The sequence below is a fragment of the Vitis vinifera genome, chromosome 5 (assembly GCF_030704535.1).
Source record: "Vitis vinifera cultivar Pinot Noir 40024 chromosome 5, ASM3070453v1".
In the NCBI taxonomy this organism is placed as follows: Eukaryota; Viridiplantae; Streptophyta; class Magnoliopsida; order Vitales; family Vitaceae; genus Vitis; species Vitis vinifera.
In genome coordinates, this window is record NC_081809.1 from 9,228,991 (window position 1) to 9,250,627 (window position 21,637).

General features: G+C 33.8%; 1 protein-coding gene across 1 annotated transcript; it reads left to right on the forward strand.

Annotated features, from left to right (window-relative positions):
* The first annotated feature begins 495 nt into the window (after window positions 1-495).
* On the forward strand, window positions 496-15,361 carry LOC100242555 (uncharacterized). Its single transcript, XM_059736925.1, has 24 exons — window positions 496-669; window positions 8,037-8,254; window positions 8,326-8,430; window positions 8,536-8,638; window positions 8,716-8,775; window positions 8,912-8,990; window positions 9,791-9,938; window positions 10,320-10,443; window positions 10,790-10,970; window positions 11,345-11,373; window positions 11,597-11,745; window positions 12,088-12,191; window positions 12,379-12,473; window positions 12,551-12,606; window positions 12,704-12,827; window positions 13,033-13,095; window positions 13,204-13,263; window positions 13,357-13,518; window positions 13,784-13,857; window positions 13,944-14,037; window positions 14,314-14,450; window positions 14,536-14,616; window positions 14,905-15,010; window positions 15,140-15,361. The coding sequence occupies exons 1-24, from the start codon at window positions 496-498 to the stop codon at window positions 15,209-15,211; spliced, it is 2,598 nt and encodes an 865-aa protein (XP_059592908.1). The 3' UTR covers window positions 15,212-15,361.
* The last annotated feature ends 6,276 nt before the right edge of the window (window positions 15,362-21,637 follow it).

The window sequence follows — 21,637 nt, forward strand, 5'->3', positions numbered from 1 at the left end:
ACTTTATAATTTTCCAGTTTCCTTTTTGACCCAATATTTAAAATAATAATAATAATGAAACTGAGGGTAGAGCCTACATATCCGAGAGAAGTCTGATTCTAGGCTTATCACCACAGGGTCTGCCTCTGCACGGCAGAAGGGAGAAGAGCGAGAGACAGCAGAGACGACCGTAACTCATCTCTTCATTTTCGTCCCCAGCTCCCTGTCAAAAATATCCGGCGTTCCCTTGTCCAATCCCTGAACACTCGACACTTGAGTTCTCGATCAGTGCCAGTCGCTTAGATTCTCACCAGGCCTCCCGATTCGTCACTATCCCTTCAAGATTCAGCCATTCAGGTAATTAACCGCTACGCCAGATATGAAAAACAATCCACAGCCCTTACTGTTTTCTGCAACAAATTTTACCTTCGGTATGCGTTTGGATTTGAGTTTTGACGAGCACTCGAGCGCTCGATGCAGGAAGAAGCTTAGAGCCAAAGTAGAACAATTTCGAAAATGAGAGCGGCGGTGATCGGCGCCGGAGTAAGCGGACTGGTGTCGGCGTATGTACTTGCCAGAGCCGGCATGAAGGTGGTGTTGTACGAGAAGGAAAATTACTTGGGCGGCCATGCTAAGACTGTTACTGTCGACGGCGTCCCTCTGAACCTCGGCTTCATGGCCTTCAATCAGGTAAGTCACTCTCTTACACCATAAAATAATAATAATAATAATAATTAATGCTTTACACCACAATGATTAATGGTTTAATGTCATGCATGAGCCACAGGACGTGGCAAATCCATCCCTGACGGTGGTTGTGGGATCAATTAGACCTTCAAAAATAGGGTTATAGAGGGTTAATAAATTTAATATTTTGTAATGACTTGAGAGTACGTAGATTTTGTCCTGCTTATAATAAGGTCACGGGCATCTTAGGTTTTCGTAACGGAACCATAATGTCCTTTAAGTTTTGTACTTCTCGGTTGATGCTTTCTTTCATAATGAAGCAATTTTTGTTTGCAAATTGTGATTACTTTAAGTTGTGCTTGGTTTTAAAATCAAACCTTTTGCTTTATCAATCCAATATAATTAAAATTAATTAAAAATTTTATATTTTTAAATTATTTAATTTTTTAGAAGAAAAAAAAATGAAATATGTTTATAAAAATAATTTATATTTTCAAATATTTTTTATTCTGTATTTCTTTTTCTTCCATTTTATCTTAAAGGTTTTTAGAACCAAATATAGGAAATGAGTTCCTTCATTGTGCTTTAAGGTTTATTTGATAACTATTTTGGAATGTAATTCTAAAAAACAATTTTTAAAAATTATTCTTTAACTTTTGTAAAATAAAAATTTGTTTGAATACTTAAAATATTTTTAAAAATAACTTTTATATCTAGTATTTTATTTTTAATCATATTTTTAAAATAATTTTTAAAAATAAAATGACATAAAACTGTTAAAAAATATTTTTTTTAAATTTTTTATTTTTTATTTTTAAGAATAAAAAACAACAAACAATTTTATTATCAAACAATATATATATATATATATATATATATTTTATCAATCAAAAGTTGTTATCGAAAATAGTATTTAACATGCCCTCAATTTTTTTAAGGAAGAAAATATTGTCACAAAAATTTGTTGTTTTCATTTTCTTGAGAAATTACATTGCAAGATTTAAAAGGAAAAGTGTAAGGTCAAATATTAAGAAGACATCCCTAGTGTTAGAGTAAAACGAGGTTAAAGTGGCGGTTGGATGGTCATTGGTTGAGCTTTAGAGATTATATATTTTTGTTGATCTGGCTGGGATGATGGCTCGTGGTGTACCTGACAACGCAACGTGAAGGCCAGAATGCCCACTGCAATTTTCCCACTTGAATTATGAAATTTTAAATTCAACTTAATATATTAATTTTATTATTTACATATGTTTCACTACACCATCTCCACTTACAGTTAAAACAGAAAACTAAAAGTAATTCTATTAAAAAATAAAAATATTAAGTATTAATATTTGGTTTAGAACGATTTGGAACTTGACAATTAAGTATTTAATAATTTTAATTAATTAATTAATTATATATATATATATATATATATATATATATATATATATTATTTACATAGTGTTATTTAAATTCTAATTTATTTAATACTTAAACCATTTATCTTATATAAAAATGAATCGAAATAACCTCTTATTAATTGAAATTAAATAATTTATCTCATACCTAATTTTTGTATTGCATCGATAGATTTGAGTTGATGTTGAAGTTGATGGAAAATATGATTATTTTTACACATGGCCATATGTAAATTTCTTTATACATATTTTCGTTTCTTTTTATTTTTTTATCTCACTAATATGTTATATATGTTTTTTCGTGAGTGCAATCTTAGTCAATCTAATTCGAATTTTGATCTAACTTGTGTAATTTGTACAATCTAAGTGAATAGAGTATATATATATATATATATTTATTACTTTGAGTTTAACACGACTTTAACTTAAGTTTCAAAAAAAAAGTTTAGATTAAGTTAGAGTTGAATTATGTTAAGTTACAAATCAAGGTGGATTGTGTAGGGAATTAAACCGAATTCCAACATGTCAGAAACAAAAAATAGAAAAAACACACGCCAAAGAAAAACAATCACACGTACAAGACAGTATTTACATGGTTTGACAATTTACCTATGTTCACGGAGTTGCAGGGATATCACTATTATTAGGAAAAAATACAGAGTACAACCACAACAGTTACAATATTTTCTCTTTATATATAACACGACAACCACACCACACTAAAAAAACCCTAATTACAAAAGGTGGTTCCACAATGGGTTAAACGGGTCCAACAAGCCTCAATAAATCTCCCATTAAAAAGTCATGCAATATTATTCGGGTCGGGTTACCAAATCGGATCAAACAAAACTAGACTCCACAAAGCCCAACAAATCTCCCACTTTGAGACTAGTTTAATCACCAACATCAAACCGCTATCCTCTAAGAAACAATCCCTCATCCCTGCAGCTAGTCCTCCTGTCCTCAAGCTAGAAGACCAATTGAAGCTGCGCACAGTTTCAACTTCTCAATAGTGACACCCTTAGTCAACATGTCTGTCGGGTTCTTAGATTCACAAATCTTCTCAAGTATTACCAATTTATCTTCAACAAGGTAATAGATAAAGTGGTATTTTGTTTGTATATGCTTCGACTTTGAATGAAAAGTCGAATTTTTGGCAAGAAAAATTGCACTCTGATTGTCACCATGTAGAATGCCCATCTCTTGCTTCTTACCTAATTCATCTAAGAAACCATGTAGCCAAATCATCTCCTTTCCAACTTCAGTTGCTGCAACATACTGAACTTTTGTAGTAGACAAAATAACAATCTTCTGTAGATTTGAAGCCCATGCTATAGTTGTACCACCTAGAGTAAAAACAAACCCAATAATACTCTTTCTACTATCAATATCACTAGCAAAATCAGCATCTACATAACCCTGCAGTTTCAAACTTGCACCTGTGAAGCAAAGACATGTATCTAATGAACCCTTTAGATATCTTAGAATCCACTTGACTGTTTCCCAATGCTGCTTTCCAGGCCTACTCATGAATCTGCTCACAACTCCCACTGCATGTGCAGTGTCTGACCTTGTACACACCATAACATACATCAAGCTGCCAATAGTTGAGGCATAGGGCACCTTGCTCATATGGTCCCTTTCTTCTTCTGTCTTCGGTGTCCGTTCTTTGCTTAGTTTGAAATGACTCCCTAAGGGTGTGCTCACTGGTTTAGCTTCATTCATGTTGAACCTGCTTAGAACTTTCTTCACATACTTTGACTGTGAAAGCTTCAATATATCATTAGCCTTGTCTCTAATGATTCTCATACCAAGGATTTGCTTTGCAGCTCCTAAAATCCTTCATTGCAAACTGTTTGGACAATTGCTTCTTTAGATTATTAATCTTCTCAGTGTTAGGCCCTGCAATAAGTATATCATCCACATACAATAGTAATATGATGTAAGAATTGTCAAAAAACTTAACATAGCAACAATGATCAGCTTCACATCTCTTGAACCCAATTTTATGCATAAAACTGTCAAACTTCTTGTACCACTGTCTAGGAGCTTATTTAAGGTCATACAAGCTCTTTCTCAATTTGCATACTAGATTCTCTTATCCCTGAATAATGAACTCTTCTGGTTGAATCATGTAAAGGTCTTCCTCCAAGTCACCAAGAAGGAATGTTGTCTTCACATCTAACTGCTCAAGATGTAAGTTTTCTGCAGCCACCATTCCCAGTACAAGTCTTATTGTTGACATCTTCACAATTGGAGAAAATATCTCTGTGTAGTCAATGCCCTCCTTCTGTTGGAACCCTTTAACAACTAATCTGGTCTTGTAACGTTTGCTACCATCATGCTTATTCTTTATTCTATATACCCATTTTTTTGTGCAAAGCCTTCCTCTCTATTGGCAATTCAGTTAGTTCCCATGTCTGATTCCCCAACAAGGAATCCATCTTATCCTTCATGGCTAACTCTCACTTGCTTAAATTCTCATTTTGCAAGGCTTCATCATAACACTCTAACTCACCACCATCAGTCAATAGGAGATAATTTAAAATAGGTGAATAACGCTGCAAAGGTCTAATATTCCTGGAAGATCTGCGAACTTTAACTACAGGTGTACTCAGATCTACTTGTGAATTTACATTCTCCTTATCTTCTTCACCCCCTTTTTGGACAGTACTTTCAGTCAATTCATCTAAGTTGACAAACTCACATTTCTTTTGATCTATATCTATAACATCTGACACTACAGTTGACCTGTCCTTGTACATAACATGTTCATTAAATATCACATTTCTATTTTTGATGATTTTCCTGTTTTGTTCATCTCAAAACCTATAGCTAAATTTCTCATCACCATAGCCAATAAAAAAACATATTTTTGACTTTGCATCAAGTTTACTACGACCATCAGAATCAATATGAACATAAGAAACACAACAAAAAACTTTTAAATGTGAAAACTTCATCTCTTTACTGCTCCAAACCTCCTCAGGAAGTCTAAACTCCATGGGAACTGATGGTCCTCGGTTTATCAGGTAAGCTGCAGTGCTAATAACATCAGCTCAAAAAGTTTTTGGTAGTCTAGCATGCAACCTTATACTTCTAACACGCTCATTGAGAGTTCTATTCATGCGCTCAACCACACCATTCTACTATGGTGTCCTAGGAATGGTCTTCTCCGTCCTAATTCCCTGTGCAACACAATACTCATTGAACCATCCATCTATGTAATCTCCTCCATTATCTGACCTCAAACATTTTACTTTCAAACCTGTTTCTGTCTCAAACATAGCCTTCCACTTCTTAAAAGTTTCAAATACATTAGATTTATTTTCCAAAAAATAAACCCATACCTTTCTGCTTAAGTCATCAATGAAAGTGATGTAGTACCTTAAACCTTCAAGGAATGCAACCGGAGAAGGCCCCCACAAATTAGTGTTTACTAGTTCCAATTTTTCAGCCTTCGGTGTCTTGCTAGTTTTCAAGAAGCTCACATTTTTTTGCTTTCTTAAGATGCAACTTTCACACATGTCAAAATCAATGGACTTCAATTCTGGTTGTTTTCTTTTTGACAACAACATCTTCATCCCTTTTTCACTCATGTGACCAAGTTTGCGGTGCCATAGGCTTGTATCAGTACTTGCATCAGCAACTGCAATTGTGTCTCTTGGACATGAGGTCATATACAGAATACCGGTCTTCTTTCCACGAGCTAATACCCTAGCTCCCTTTGTAACCTTCTAAGTACCACCAACAAATAGTATTGCATGTCCTTCATCATCAAGTTGTCTAACAGAAATCAGATTCCTCCCCAAGTCAAGAATATGTCGAACCTTCTCCAATAACCAACAGACCCATTGGGCAGCGATATCCGGACGTCTCCCAGACCCACAACATCCAAGGCTTAACCATAAGCCAAATACACCTTACAAAATCACCTGCAACATAATTCTGTATGATTTCTCAGTGTGGAGTGGTATGAAACGAAGCTCCTGAATCCAAAACCCAATCATCAAGTGGACTGTTTACTACAAGAAGTAATGCATCATGTACCTCTTCTGTTATAGCATTAGCAGAATCATCTTCATTCTTCTTCTTAGGACTTTTGCATTGCCTTCTAAAGTCACCTATTTTCCCACAGTTCCAACATTGTACTTATTGGCCTGATATAGATTTACTTCTGTTCCGATTAGAATTTCTGGATTTTGATCTACCCTGATTTGAATTTTTGTGATTACATCTGCCTCTTGTCTCAAGGTTTAGGGTAGAACCAGATCCCGAGGTTTCTCCTGCATCTCTTCGGTGAATCTCCTCAGCCAGAATTAAATCTCGTATATCATTGTACTTAAGCTTTTCCTTTCCCGTAGAATTGCTTACTGCCATCCTTATTGTCTCCCAACTGTTTGGCAAAGAAGCCAAGACTGTCATCATCAAAATCAATTTTTACAGACGACAATTGATTTGTGATTGTATTAAATTCATTCAGATGTTGTGTTATTGATGCATTCTCTGCCATCTTCAAATTGAACAATTTCTTCATCAGATGCACCTTATAGTTTGCGGACAACTTTTCATACATATCGGACATAGCCTTCATCAGATCTGCTGTGGTCTTCTCCTTTACAACATTGTGTGCAACAGACCTAGACAGAGTTAACCTAATAACTCCTAGAACTTGTCTGTCAAGAAGCGCCCATTCCTCAGCCTTCATACTCTCAGGTTTTGTCCCCAAAAGAGGCAAATGCAATTTCCTCCCATAGAGATAATCTTCAATCTGCATCCTCCAATACACAAATTCTGTGCCATCGAACTTTTCTATTCCAAACGTCTTTCCTGCTTCCTCTACCATTGCTCCCACTCAAACCTAACCCTAGGCTCTGATACTAGTTGTAGAGAATTAAACCGAATTCCCAACCTGTGAGAAACAAAAAAAATAGAGAAAACACACGTCAAAGAAAAACAATCACACGCATAAGACAATATTTATGTGGTTTGACAATTTGTCTACGTCCACAGAGTTGCAAGGATATCACTATTATCAGGGAAGAATACAAAGTACAACCACAGCGACTACAATATTTTCTCTCTATATATAACATGACAACCATACCACACTAAAAAACCCTAATTACAAAAGGTGGTTTCACAATGGGCTAAACGGGACCAACAAGCCTCAATAAATCTCCCATTAAAAAGCCATACAATATTATTCGGGTCGGGTCGCCAAACCAGATCAAATAAAACTAGACTCCACAAAGCCCGACAGATTGAGCTCTAGGTACATGAGATTTATATTTGAGTGTTTGGACTAAATACATCTTGTCACCCTTACTTTGAAATTTTATCAAATTCTTTGCCTATGCTTCTGGTTATTTGTTTGGTTTTTTTTTTTTTCTCAAGGTTAGCCTTAACACATTAAAAACATCCGACGATGCAATAGCAGCCACTGCACCAACTTCTTCTGTCACTAAACCCACATCATATGCCCCTAAGTTTATGTTCATTAACAATCTAGCTTCTTTATTTTACTATTATTAATTATTAATTATTAATTAATGAACTAGTGGAATACGTGGCAACTTTGCCCACTCCATTACCATCATTTGTTCTCTCACACTCAATGGCAAGGTAGTAGTAGACCCTATCATAATTAAATGCTGAAAAGATTCAAAATTAATTTCACATGTGGAATCACTAAAATGAACTTAATTAACTAAAAAATTGATTATTGATTTCTAATTTAATTGTCTTCCCTAGTCTCATGAACAACTTCATAAATCAAACGACTTTCTTTGCAAATCATCTGATTATTTTAAACTAAAAGTCTGATCAAATAATTCAGAAATCTGATTCAAATTCAGCAAAGTTCATACTGTAAAAGATGAGCCTTCGTTGTTTGAACATTCCGCTATCCTTTTAACATGTTGGGTTGTTGACAATGGAAAAATACTGGGTTATGGATAGCAGGTAACATATCCAAATATGTTGGAGTTCTTTGAGACTCTTGGGATAGATATGGAGCTATCAGCCATGTCCTTTGCAGTGAGCTTAGATGAAGGGCGAGGCTGCGAGTGGGGCAGCCGAAATGGTTTATCAAGTTTGTTTGCACAGAAGAAGAACATACTGAATCCATATTTTTGGCAAATGATTGGAGAAATGATCAAGTTTAAGGATGATGTTCTCAAGTAAGTGATTCTCCCTCCACCTCACAAATGTGGTTGGATTGATGTAACATTCGTTTTTGGTATTTTGCAAGGTACCTTGAAGAGCTTGAGAACAACCCCGACATTGATCGGAACCAGACCTTGGGGGACTTCATAAAGTGTCGTGGTTACTCGGAGTTATTCCAGAAGGCTTATCTTGGGAGATCGCTGAAGCATTGTATTCTGTCATATCCTTGAGTTTTAAGTTAATAGTAGTCATTAACTCTTAACTAGGAGAATGATCATAACAATGGATTGCAATAGGTCCCCATATGTGCTTCAATTTGGCCCTGCTCAGCAGAAGGAGTAATGAGTTTCTCGGCCTTTTTGGTTCTTTCATTTTGCCGCAACCACCATCTCCTGCAGGTTCATTTCGTTGCCTTCATACTATTTTCGTCAAACTTAAATGCAGGTTTTTCGTTATGTATTGATTTTCTGTGCAGCTCTTTGGGCACCCACAGTGGCTCACTGTCAAGTGTTGTTCTCATTACTATGTTAATAAGGTGATGAATTCTTGCCTTTGAAGTGCCAAAAATTGGTTTACTTTACCCCATATATGAGTTGCTTTTCACAACATTTATGCTAAGGCCTAAGGGCTGTTGAGACTTGAAATTAAGAGATGATTACATTGGGATACAGGTCAGAGAAGAGCTAGAAAGTAAAGGTTGTCAAATAAGAACTGCTTGTGAGGTTGTCTCTGTTTCAACAACGGATGATGGTGTGTGTTAACACTTACAATCTTTATTTATTTCATTTCCTCTGTGATTTTTTTTTTCTACCAATTGGAAATACACCCAAGGACAAGAAATTTGAACCATGCACTTGCCAGGATTTGTTACATTTTAATGATAATGGACGACTGGGATGTCTTATCAATGAATAAGTCTTCAAACCACTCTGATTCTCTTCTTGTAGACTTATATCCCTATATTTTAAAAGGTTAAAGACGGTCTTTGAGATATTTTACCTAAATAAGGTGAGACAGACGGCTCAAAACAAAAACAAAGGATAAGTAAGATGATGATTACATATGAATTGAACCAGTACAATAACTAAAAACTTCCTTATTCTTTTCAAATCTCTTTTTCTCCTTCCATTTGAAGGGTTAATTTGAAATCAAATAAGTCTTTATTTTGTAAAAGATATAATTCCTAGAAACTCTTGGCTCAAGCCTTAGGCCTCAATAACCTTTTGAAATACTGCTACATCCTACCAACTATCGGGCTTTTATTCAGTCCCAAGTGAACTAGATTATGTGACAGACAAGAAAATCCAACTTAATGCAAGTATATTACACTTGCTAAAGGTAACAGACAAGGAAACTGAAAGACAAAATCAAGAAACAATATTGTAGCCTTGGTGTACTGTAAATGACCAACATTGGCTATACTACATTTTACTGTGCTGTCTTCTCATAATTCACTTGTATTATTTTTCTCTCAAGTTTCAGATTGTTCGCATTTTTTAACGTCAAAGCTGTGAATTTTATGCTAATGGTAGATGTAAGAGTTCTTGCAGGTTGCACTATATTTTGTGGAGATGGCTCTCAAGAAATGCATGATGGGTGCATAATGGCTGTCCATGCCCCTGATGCCTTGAACATATTAGGAAACAAGGCAACATTTGATGAAATGAGAGTACTCGGTGCCTTCCAATATGTCTCTAGGTAAGGTCTTTCTTTAACATTCATTGTTGATTATGCTTCCTATTTCCTTATGTAAATTCCATTATAGGAGGAATACATAGCAATAACTAGTAAAATGTATTTTTTCTACTTACCGATAAAATGAAGGAATGCTTATTTGTTTTTAAATCTTAATACTGTATGCATGAGTCAAAGGTTGATAACTGCTACCTTTCAGCCCTTAGGATTCTTGTTGTGTACTTTAGACTTGATAGATGTTCACTCTCTGATACTTTACTAGTTTGAATGTTTTGTGGGCTTCTTTTAGTTTTTAAGAAATGATCTAAAGGAGATGACATAAATATATTCTCCTTTGTTTTTTAAATTAAATGCTGAATCATTCTTTTAACTTTCTATTGGCAGTGATATTTTCCTTCATCGTGACAAAAATTTCATGCCCCAAAACCCAGCAGCATGGAGCGCTTGGAATTTTCTTGGAACCATAGAGAACAAAGTATGCTTATCATACTGGCTCAATGTGCTTCAGGTTCGTCCCATATTCACTTTTGTGTGAACTGATTTTGTACTTCTTTCAGCAATTGTTTTTAGAGATATGGACCCTGATTCTATGGGGACTTGTTGCATTGAGTATGCATGATAGCCATTAAAATGTTGATAGAAAGGTCAGGTTCTACTAAAGGACTCATCATGTTCAATTCAATCTATATTTATAAGTTATGAAAAAGTAATCACCAAGAAGTTGGATAATTTGTACATAGAATCCAACTTAACATACTAATAGCTTCGAGTGCCATTAAATTAACCGTCTGCATGAAAGAGTTGCCATTCTGCAGCTAACAGGTCTGATCAGCCTAAAATATTTGAAAATGCAGAACATCGACCAGACAAGTCTACCTTTTCTTGTGACCCTTAATCCCTCTCATACACCAGATCATACCTTGCTGAAGTGGTCAACAAGCCATCCAGTCCCATCAGTTGCTGCATCAAAAGCTTCACTTGAGCTTGATCATATTCAGGGGAAGAGGGGAATATGGTTTTGTGGAGCATACCAGGGTGCGCTTTTTTCCTTTGGAAAAATATCTACGCATATGGCATCTTTATATCTAAAGAAACAAATTGATTTGCCTCCCATTATCTTTCTCTTTCATTGTGGAGCATGTTTATATAGGAATTTGGTTACTGTGCTGGTATTGAATTGAAGCTAAAAATTACAAAATTTTAATAGACTAGAAACTGCATAATGTAAATTTAAGGTTTAGTTCATTTTCTGTTAATGTCCAGGAAAACGTCTGGATATGATTTTAAATGATACATGTTTTGAACATTTTTCCCACAAAGGATACCATCTTTAATTTTTAGTTCTTGAAATCTGGAGTAATGTCTTATTTATATTCTCACTTGGGGATGTTTTCTTATATTTCTTTCAGGTTATGGCTTCCATGAGGATGGATTAAAGGTAGCTATTAGTGCTTACTGATATGAATATATATATACACACATATATAATGGTTCTAAGATCCTGTGGAATTATTCACAAAAGTTGTATAAGGGATATTACCTCTGAAGAAAGACGGTTAAACTATCATTTGTTTTTTGAGGCCTTTATGTTACTCTATTTTTTAAAATAAACTTGATGAGTTGGTGGAATTTCACTCACAGTTAAGCATCCTTGTTCACAGGCTGGGATGGTTGCTGCACACAGTATACTTGGAAAAGGTTGTGCTGTCCTCAACAACCCAAAACATATGGTACCTTCTTTACTAGAAACAGGGGCGCGACTTTTTGTCACTAGGTTTCTTGGACATTATATATCTACAGGCTGTTTAATGTGAGTTCACATACATATATATGTTTTCTTCATATGGTTTTCCAAATTGTCATTTATAATGCCCTCTTTCTTGTTCGAATAATACTTCAAATTTTCTGCTTGCTGCTCAAATTTTACTTTAAATACTTGAGTTGCTTATTGCTATTCATATTTCCATAGAACTTGAAGTTTCATCACAGGATTGGATAGCTTTGTTATTTGTCTTCATTCCACCTGATTGAACTATATTAGTGTGATCTTTTATTTAAAATGACTCTTATCTCTGCTTGCTCATTTTGTTCTGTTATTTGTTTAAATTCGAACTTTCAATGGTGATAATTCATGTTCTTTGTTGAACCACAGTTTATTGGAGGAAGGAGGCACGATTTATACCTTTGAAGGATCAGGGAAGAAATGCCTTCTGAAAGTTGCTCTAAAGATTCACAATCCTCAGTTTTACTGGAAGGAATGTACCCTTATTTTATATTTGACATTTTCTCTTAAATGTGGATCACATGCAACACTGTGATGAGGCTGAAGGATAAGCCAAGAAAAGGGTTTTTTTTTCTTATTTTTTTTTTCTCTTGGTACAATCATATTGTTCTATAGACAAAATTATCACCACAATTGAACAACACTTGCATTCTGTACAGATTGCTACACAGGCTGATTTAGGCCTTGCAGATGCATATATCAATGGAGATTTTTCTCTTGTTGATAAAGACGAAGGGCTTCAAAGTCTTTTCATGGTAACACAATTGACGTGATTTCATTTATAAGCAATTTCACTTCCAGAGATTCAGCTTGCCTGAATTCAATTTTGCAGATTTTTATTGCCAACAGAGATTTGGATTCTTCTCTCTCAAGATTAAACAAGAAAAGGTACTTTATTATTAGTAGATTAGCTAGAATGTGAAATTGTTATTGGTACTCTACTAAATGTTTTTCACATTTATCATCCACTCCCTGTTTGCTTTAGGGGGTGGTGGACACCATTGTTTTTCACAGCTGGAATAGCATCTGCAAAGTACTACTTCCAGCATGTTTCAAGGCAAAATACTCTTACACAAGCTCGGAGGAATGTCTCCCGCCATTATGATCTTGTAAGAGAAATCAACCTTCCAATTCCTAATTTTTATTCACTGCTCAAAGGAGGTTTGCAAACATCTGCCTGTGTAATGTTTCATGTTAACAAAGTTTAAAGAATGCATGTGGTTTTCATAGTTATACTTTTAACTATGAGATGAATCTCTTAATTATGGATACATGAAGTGTAAGCTTACAACTTGTCTTTGTTTTTGTCTGTAGAGTAATGAACTCTTTTCTCTGTTCTTGGATGAGACAATGACTTACTCTTGTGCAGTATTCAAGGTTCAGATTCTTTTTATTTGAACTTAATTATTCATGAAATCGGATTTCTTCATGTGAGACTGTTTCTAACTAATAATATATTCATGTCCATGCTAAATCAATTGATAGACGGAAGGTGAAGACTTGAAAGTAGCACAGCTGAGGAAAATCTCTCTTCTCATTGAAAAAGTGAGTCTTTTCTGCAACAACTACATGAATTTTGAATTGATTTTCTTGCCATGCTAAATTGATTTTCTGTGTTTTCCCATCTAACCAACCTAGGCAAGAATTGATAAGAAGCATGAAGTTTTAGAGATTGGTTGTGGTTGGGGAAGTTTAGCTATTGAAGTCGTGAAACAAACTGGATGTAAATACACTGGCATCACTCCATCTAAGGAGCAGCTGAAATTTGCAGAAATGAAAGTGAAGGAAGCTGGCCTTCAGGTAAAATTGATGAACATAATAGAGCAAGAGTTGAATTTGATACATTGAGATTCCTTTCAGATTGCTTCCTCTGTTGCATCAAATGCCTGCAAAGGGCTAAAAACACATCAATTGATCACTTCAGTTTATTCTCAGAACCTTATTTCATACAAGAAACTCTTGGTGCATGTCTCTAGCTGTTTGTGCTTGTTTCTTTTCACTCCACTTTACAACATGTAGTTGTATCTTTAGAGTATACTTGTAATAAGTCTAGCTATTCTTCCAGGACAACATAAGATTTCTCCTTTGCGACTATCGCCAATTGCCCAATTCCTATAAATATGACAGAATTATATCTTGGTGAGTTCCTTCACTGCAATTTGTATCAGGATCAGATGATAGTATTTGAGGCCATTACAATGTTTTAACTGATGAATGTTTTACAGTGGGATGCTAGAATCTGTGGGGCATGAGTATATGGAGGAGTTTTTTGGTTGTTGTGAGTCAGTATTGGCAGAAGATGGGCTTCTTGTCCTGCAGGTATTGATAATTTGATTTCAACATAGAAGGTTATCAATGTTTTGGGGTGAACCGAATTTTAGTAATTTTTCTCATGAACCCAATTTTGGAAATGGAAGTGAAATACATTCTCTAGTTGATTTTCTTAGCTGGGAATAGCAAAAGTAATTATTCTGCAGATATCAATATGGAAGGCTGGGGTTTAATCATACTGGGGTTTAAGAATGTCATTCTTCCTATAAAGTTAAATGTTATTTCCCCACAACTGAGGATATTTGATTTTTCATTTTTCCTTAGTTCATATCGATCCCGGATGAAAGGTACGATGAGTATAGAAGAAGCTCAGATTTTATAAAGGAATACATTTTCCCTGGTGGATGCTTGCCTTCATTAAGTAGAGTAACAACAGCCATGGCCACTGCATCAAGACTCTGGTAAAAACTAACACAATGCTTTGGAATTATTCATCTTTCTTCAACTTTCTGGAAAAATTAATCTAAGAGAGTGGTATAAATGCAGTGTGGAGCATCTGGAAAACATAGGAATACATTATTACCAGACACTGAGACATTGGAGGAAAAATTTCTTAGAGAATCAGAGGTAAGAAACAGCAACTCTACACTGCAAAGAAGTATTATGTGCAGCAATTATTGAATCAAGAATCCTCCATCTTCTAGTAAATAGGTTTTCTGAATATAAATTACCAAAATGAAACATTTGATCAAAAGGATTCTGAGCACATGCCCTTGGAAGAAGACAAATCAAAACTTACCATTGGACATTATTTTCAAGTTATTTCATATTTGTAACTTATTGGGTATTATAAATGAAAATGGTTTTTTGGGCAGTTAAAATTAATGTTGGGGGCATTTTTGGTGTGTGGTGCAGCAAAATTATAGAGCTTGGATTCAATGAGAAGTTCATAAGGACATGGGAATATTATTTTGATTATTGTGCAGCTGGTTTTAAAACTCGCACGCTGGGAGATTATCAGGTACCTCTCTACACAATTACACTCAGCTTTTGTCTTTAACTTTGGGTTTGGATCAGCAAAAATTCATAATATTAAAATAGCATTTGTTCCAAAAAAAATCACACTCATAGGCTTTTCCTGTAACTGCAGATTGTATTCTCACGCCCTGGCAATGCCACTGCATTTAGCGATCCATACAAAAGTGTGGTGTCACCTTATTGACGCTGTTCAATCATCCACTAAGCCGGGTTGCATTGTGGCTCTTCATTTTAATTTTTCTTTTTCTTTTTTTAATCTTGTCTGAGGTGTGTTTACTATGTTTGAATACAAATGATAATAAAGATAAATTACAATGCCATGTAAAATAGAAAAATCAAAATTTTGATAAGATTGAATTTTGATTTCCATGAAATGAATGTTTCATTCATATTCACATTTTGATAATTAAGAAAATGAATTTTCTATTTTCGCTTAATTTTCTATATATTCACATTTTCTAACATTTTAAATATATCTTCTATAATTTAAAGAAATGAATATATTTTTAAAACAATAAGATGATGTTTAGTAAATCAACTTAATCACTTAATATAAATCATCAAACACATTAAGTTTGTTTTAGTAAAATAACTTAATAATATTCCGACTTAAGGTTCAAAATGAGTTAAAGTCATAAGTCATTAAATAAATTAAATAATATTTTTGTAAAATAACTTCATATTATAATTTGAAGTTAAAAATGACTTAATAATAAATTAAAATAATTAACTTTTTAAAAATTTGAAACATTCTTTGCCTTAGTAGCCTATGTCACTTTCTTCCTTTTTATCTTAACCACATTGCTTAATAGTAATGATAATAAATATGCCAATTTAATAATTTTAAAAAAATTAAATCAATTCTATGTTCAGTCTTAAAAGGTGTATGATAAATCAACAAAATGACTTAAACTACTAATAACTAATAAGTTTTAAATCAATATTTTTTTAACTTGAAGTTATTTTAAGCCATTAAGCATCTTCACAAATGATTAATAAAACTTAATACTTAATAATTGATTATTTAAAAAGATTTGAAGTTAAATTAGACTAAAATTATTAAATCATATTAAATTATTAAAATCATTTTTAACCTTAAATTGCAATACTAAGTTATTTTATAAAATATATTTTATATATTTAATAATTTAAATTAAATCATTAAATAGATTTATTAAATACTTTCTAAATTTTATCCATTCTCATGTAAGTATTAATTTTTTTTTCACTTAGGTTATCGTGGACCCCGCATTTCAGCTCAATGCATTCCCACTCGATGACGAACTCACTTTTTATTTGAAAAAAAAAATTATTGATTAGGAAATGATTTGGAGTTGCCACTTATTTTTATTTTATTTTTAAAAAGTAAACAAAATAAGAAATAAAATCTTAAGTGTGACTCCTTATTTCGGAAAATGTGATCTGTGAAAAACCAAATTGAGTTTAGGGGTCAAGTTACTTATCGGAATAAAAATCATAGCACCCCTCTAAGTCCAAAAAGATGGGTCTCTACTAATAAAATGAAGCAAGTATGACAATTTTGTTAATTAAACATGGATACTGAACAGTAATCAAATGTGAGAAAGTAAGACACGAATGATAACAAATAAATTGATAAACACAATCAAGTACGCAACGTACCTTAGTCGCAAGTTAAGCACTATCATAAGAGATAAGGTTAGCGCACAAATACAGAATAATCTTATGCATGTCATAGAGTGAGGTAAGCCAATCAAGCATAATAATCAATCAATCAATGAGAAAACCACATATGTTAGGTCCCACCAAAACCCAATTGATCTTACATGAATTAATCTCACAAATTCTATTGTCTTGGAATTATGAAAATTGTCTTCATACTTATTAAAACAATGAAAAACGAGGAAAATAATTAAAAACCGAAGAAAATCACAAGATGCATGCTTGAATGAAAAATGACAGCACGTTTATTAAAAAGTTAGATTTTGGTGAATCAAGATTCTGATGAAGAAAAGGAAAATAAAGAAAGGAGAAAATAATGGTAATAATAACAACAATAATAATAATGACAAATAAATAAATAAACGAATAAAATAAGTAAAATAATAAAATAAATAAATGAATAATTATGTGAAAGGTGAATAAATAAAATAATTAAATTAGACAAATAAAAAAATCAAATAAAGAATTTAAAAGATTTAAAACCATCTGGAAGACAAATTTTTGAAAATCAAGTTTTGAAACTAAATTGATAATCGAAGTTTTAAGAACTAAATTGGAAAATTGGAATTTTAGAAAAATAATTTGAAACTAGGAGTCATGTAAATTGGAACTTGGAAAAATTATTTGGGAATGAGATTTCTTAAAGATTAAATGCGAAAATTGGGATTTCGGAAAATTATTTGAGAATGGAAATTTCTAAAAGAATAAGTTTGAAAATTGGAAATTTGGAAAATTGTTTGAAAATTAAAGTTAAAAAAAAATTAAATTTGAAAATTATTTAAAAGAAATTGGAATTTTGAAAATTAAATATAAGAATTGAGATTTTAAAAAATTAAATTCGGAATTTTAGAATTCTTATTGGAAAATTAAATTCAAAATTAGAGTCTTATAAAATTATTTCGAGAATTCAATTTTGAAGAATTAAATTATGAATTGGAGTTTTGGAAATTAAATTTTAAAATAAATAGATGAATAAATAAATAAAATAATAATGATAATAAACAAATGTGAAAATTGAAATTTTGGAAATTGAAAATTAAATTCGGGAATTGAAATTTTGAAGAGTTATTTAAAGATGGAAATTTTAAAAATAAATAAATAAAATAATAATAATAACGAAAATAATAATGATTAAATAAATTTGTAAATTGGAATTTTTGAAATTGGAAATTTAAATTCGGAAGTCGGAATTTTGAAAAATTGTCTAAAGATGGAATTTTAAAATAAATAAATAAAAAGAATAATAATAAAAATGAAAATAATAATTAAATAAATGAACGTGAATATTGAGATTTTTGAAATTGGAAATTTAAATTCGGAATCGGAATTTTTTTAAAAAAAATTGGAGATGGAATTTTAATAAATAAATAAAGTAATAATAATAACTAAAATAATAGTGATTAAATAAATAACTATGAAAATTTGAATTTTGGAAATTGGAAATTGAGTTTCGAAATTGGAAAATTGGAGAATTGAATTTTAATATCAGAATATGAAGGCACAAATAAGTAAATAAATAAAATGATGAGTGGCGGTGGACTACATGCCAAGGTGGCCATGCAAAGTGTGGGCCCCGGGTTGATTGTGAAGGCTTCCCATCACAAATTTCTTAATGGGTAGATGTTGGAAATCAAGCCAGCATCCTCTGTTTACTTCCCTAATTAGTGTAATGTACAACCTTTATTATAATTGATTTAGGAGTAATTCTAGCAAGGTAGTTTATTCACTTTCCATGTAAGAGTAGTTTATTCACTTTCCATGTAAGAGTAGTTTATTCACTTCCCATGTAAGAGTTTATTCACTTTCCATGTAAGGGAAATTCCATTCCGGAATTGTCTCATATCTGTAGGCTATTTATTTATGCTTTAAAAAAAAAAAAATCATAGAATGAATGGAGGTGTTCCTCCATAGTTTGTCTTCAAATTCTTCATATTTTTCTTCAAATTCTTCATGGTATCAGAGCATGTTTAATCTTGTCTCATGTCTCCTCTTTTGTCAGTACAGTCACAAACTGGCTCATCTTCCAACCAGGTAATTGGTTCCGGAACCTTGGCTCACAAAGGTAATTTTTTGAGTGCCTTCACTGCTGGTAAGAAACGTAAAAAACCTTGGATAGTGGACTCAGGAGCATCTGATCATATGACGGGAGATGCGACAATTTTTGATACATATAGCTCATGTCCAAATAATTTAACAGTCCGAATAGCAGATGGTTCACTATCAAAGGTTGCCGGAACAGGTTCAGTTGTGCTATCAAGGGATCTTACTCTCAACTCTGTTCTCCTTGTTCCTAACTTGGACTGTAATCTATTGTCAATTAGTAAACTCACTAAGGAAAAGAGGTGTATTACTAATTTTTCCTCCACTCACTGTGAATTTCAGGATTTGGATTCGGGAAAGACGATTGGCAATGCTGAGGAATGCTCTGGACTCTACATCCTTAAGGAGCGCCACGATCCACAAGAACAACCTCAAATGACAGTTGGTAGTAATTCTTTTTCGGTTTCATGTCAAAATAACGATAGTGCAATTAGGTTGTGGCACTATCGCTTAGGTCATCCAAATGTTATGTATCTCAAGCATTTATTTCCTTCATTATTTAATAAAAATCCAAAATCCTTTGAGTGTGAAATCTGTCAATTATCAAAGCAAGTCCGGTCTCATTTTCCCATTCAACCCTATAAAGAGTCTAGTCCATTCTCAATGATTCATAGCGATATCTGGGGTCCGTCAAGAATAAAAAATGTAACTGGTACTAGGTGGTTTGTCTCATTCATAGATGATCACACTAGATTAACTTGGGTATTCCTCATGAAAGAAAAATCTGAAACGAGTCAAATTTTCAAAAATTTTAAAAATATGATTCAGACCCAATTCCAGTCAAAAATACAAATTCTAAAGTCTGATAATGCTAGGGATTATTTCAACTCCATTCTAGGAGAATTTCTAGCACAAGAAGGGATAGTTCACTTAAGTTCATGTGTTGATACCCCACAACAAAACGGAATCGCTGAAAGGAAAAATAGGCATTTGTTAGAGGTGGCTAGATCACTAATGTTCTCCATGAATGTTCCAAAATTATTTTGGGGGCAAGCTGTCCTTACGGCAGCCTACCTCATCAATAGGATGCCGTCTAGGGTACTAAAATTCCAAACACCTTGTCAAACACTCCTAAAATCCTTTCCGACTACTCGTCTCATCTCCACCGTCCCACCCAAAATTTTCGGGTGCTCTGTCTTTGTTCATATCAATCAACAACATAGAAGTAAACTTGATCCTAGGTCACTCAAGTGCATCTTTCTTGGGTATTCTTCAAATTAAAAAGGGTATAAGTGTTACTCTCCGGTCACAAGAAAATTCTACAATTCAATGGATGTCACCTTTTTTGAAACTCAGCCTTACTATCCCAAAAACGATATTCAGGGGGAGAATTCAACTCAGGAATATCAATTTTGGGATCTTGAGTCATTCAGTGAGTCACCCATCACCACTGAAAATCACATTCCTCCAGAGTCATTTAATCAACCCGAGTCCATTGTTGACTTGTGGGATAAGGAGCACATCTAAGAGGAAACGGAGGAAAGAGCACTTTCTCAACAAATCCATGAGGCAGAACCGGGTCCTAATCCAAGCAAACTTCCAGGTAACAACGCTCCTGATGGTACTGTTGATTCCGAGTTAGAAAATGATATTCTTAATATGCCCATAGCTTGGAGGAAAGGAGTTAGATCATGCACTCAGCATCCCATTGGAAATTTTATTTCTTATGATAAGCTATCACCTACGTTTCGTGCATTCACTTCTAGCATCACAGATATACAAGTTCCTCAGAATATTCAGGAAGCTTTCAAGTATCCTAAGTGGAAGGCGGCAGTCGATGAGGAAGTTCGGGCGCTGGAAAAGAATGGTACGTGGGAAATTACTGACCTCCCAAGAGGTAAGAAACCAGTTGGGTGTAAGTGGATTTTCACAGTAAAGTACAAGGCAGATGGTAATGTGGACAGGTATAAGGCTCGGTTGGTCGCCAAAGGATTCACCCAATCCTATGGCATTGACTATCAAGAAACTTTTGCTCCAGTTGCCAAGCTCAATACTGTTCATGTACTTTTATCCTTGGCAGCTAATCTCGATTGGTCGCTTCACCAACTTGATGTGAAGAATGCCTTCCTCAATGGTGACTTAGAGGAAGAAGTTTACATGGACATTCCTGCTGGACTTGAGACGACATCAAATTTCAACAAGGTTTGCAGACTCCGAAAATCCTTGTATGGTCTCAAACAATCTCCCAGGGTCTGGTTTGAACGGTTCACTAAGGTAGTGAAAGGGTACGGATTCGTTCAATGTCAATCCGATCACACATTATTTGTGAAACACTTCCCAGAAGGGAAACTGGCAATTATCATTGTATATGTGGACGACATAATTTTGACAGGTGATCATGAAGAGAAAATTGACTTACTTAAAAAATTACTGACAAAGGAATTTGAGATCAAGGATCTTGGAAACCTCAAGTACTTTCTCGGAATGGAGATTGCTAGGTCAAAGAAAGGTATAGCAGTCTCACAACGCAAATACGTTCTGGACTTATTGAATGAAACAGGAATGCTAGGATGCAAGCCGGCAGAAACACCTATGGATACAACTGTCAAACTGGAAGAAAGTGATGGAAGTGCGCCAGTTGATAAAAGAAGATATCAACGTCTTGTGGGGAAACTCATCTATCTTTCTCATACAAGGCCAGACATCGGCTTCTCCGTTAGTGTGGTAAGTCAATTCATGAATAATCCAACCGAAAAACACATGACTGCTGTGATCAGAATATTGAGATACCTCAAGATGACACCGGGAAAGGGTCTCTTCTTTCAAAGAACAACAAAGAAAGAGATTAAGATTTTTTCAATGCAGATTG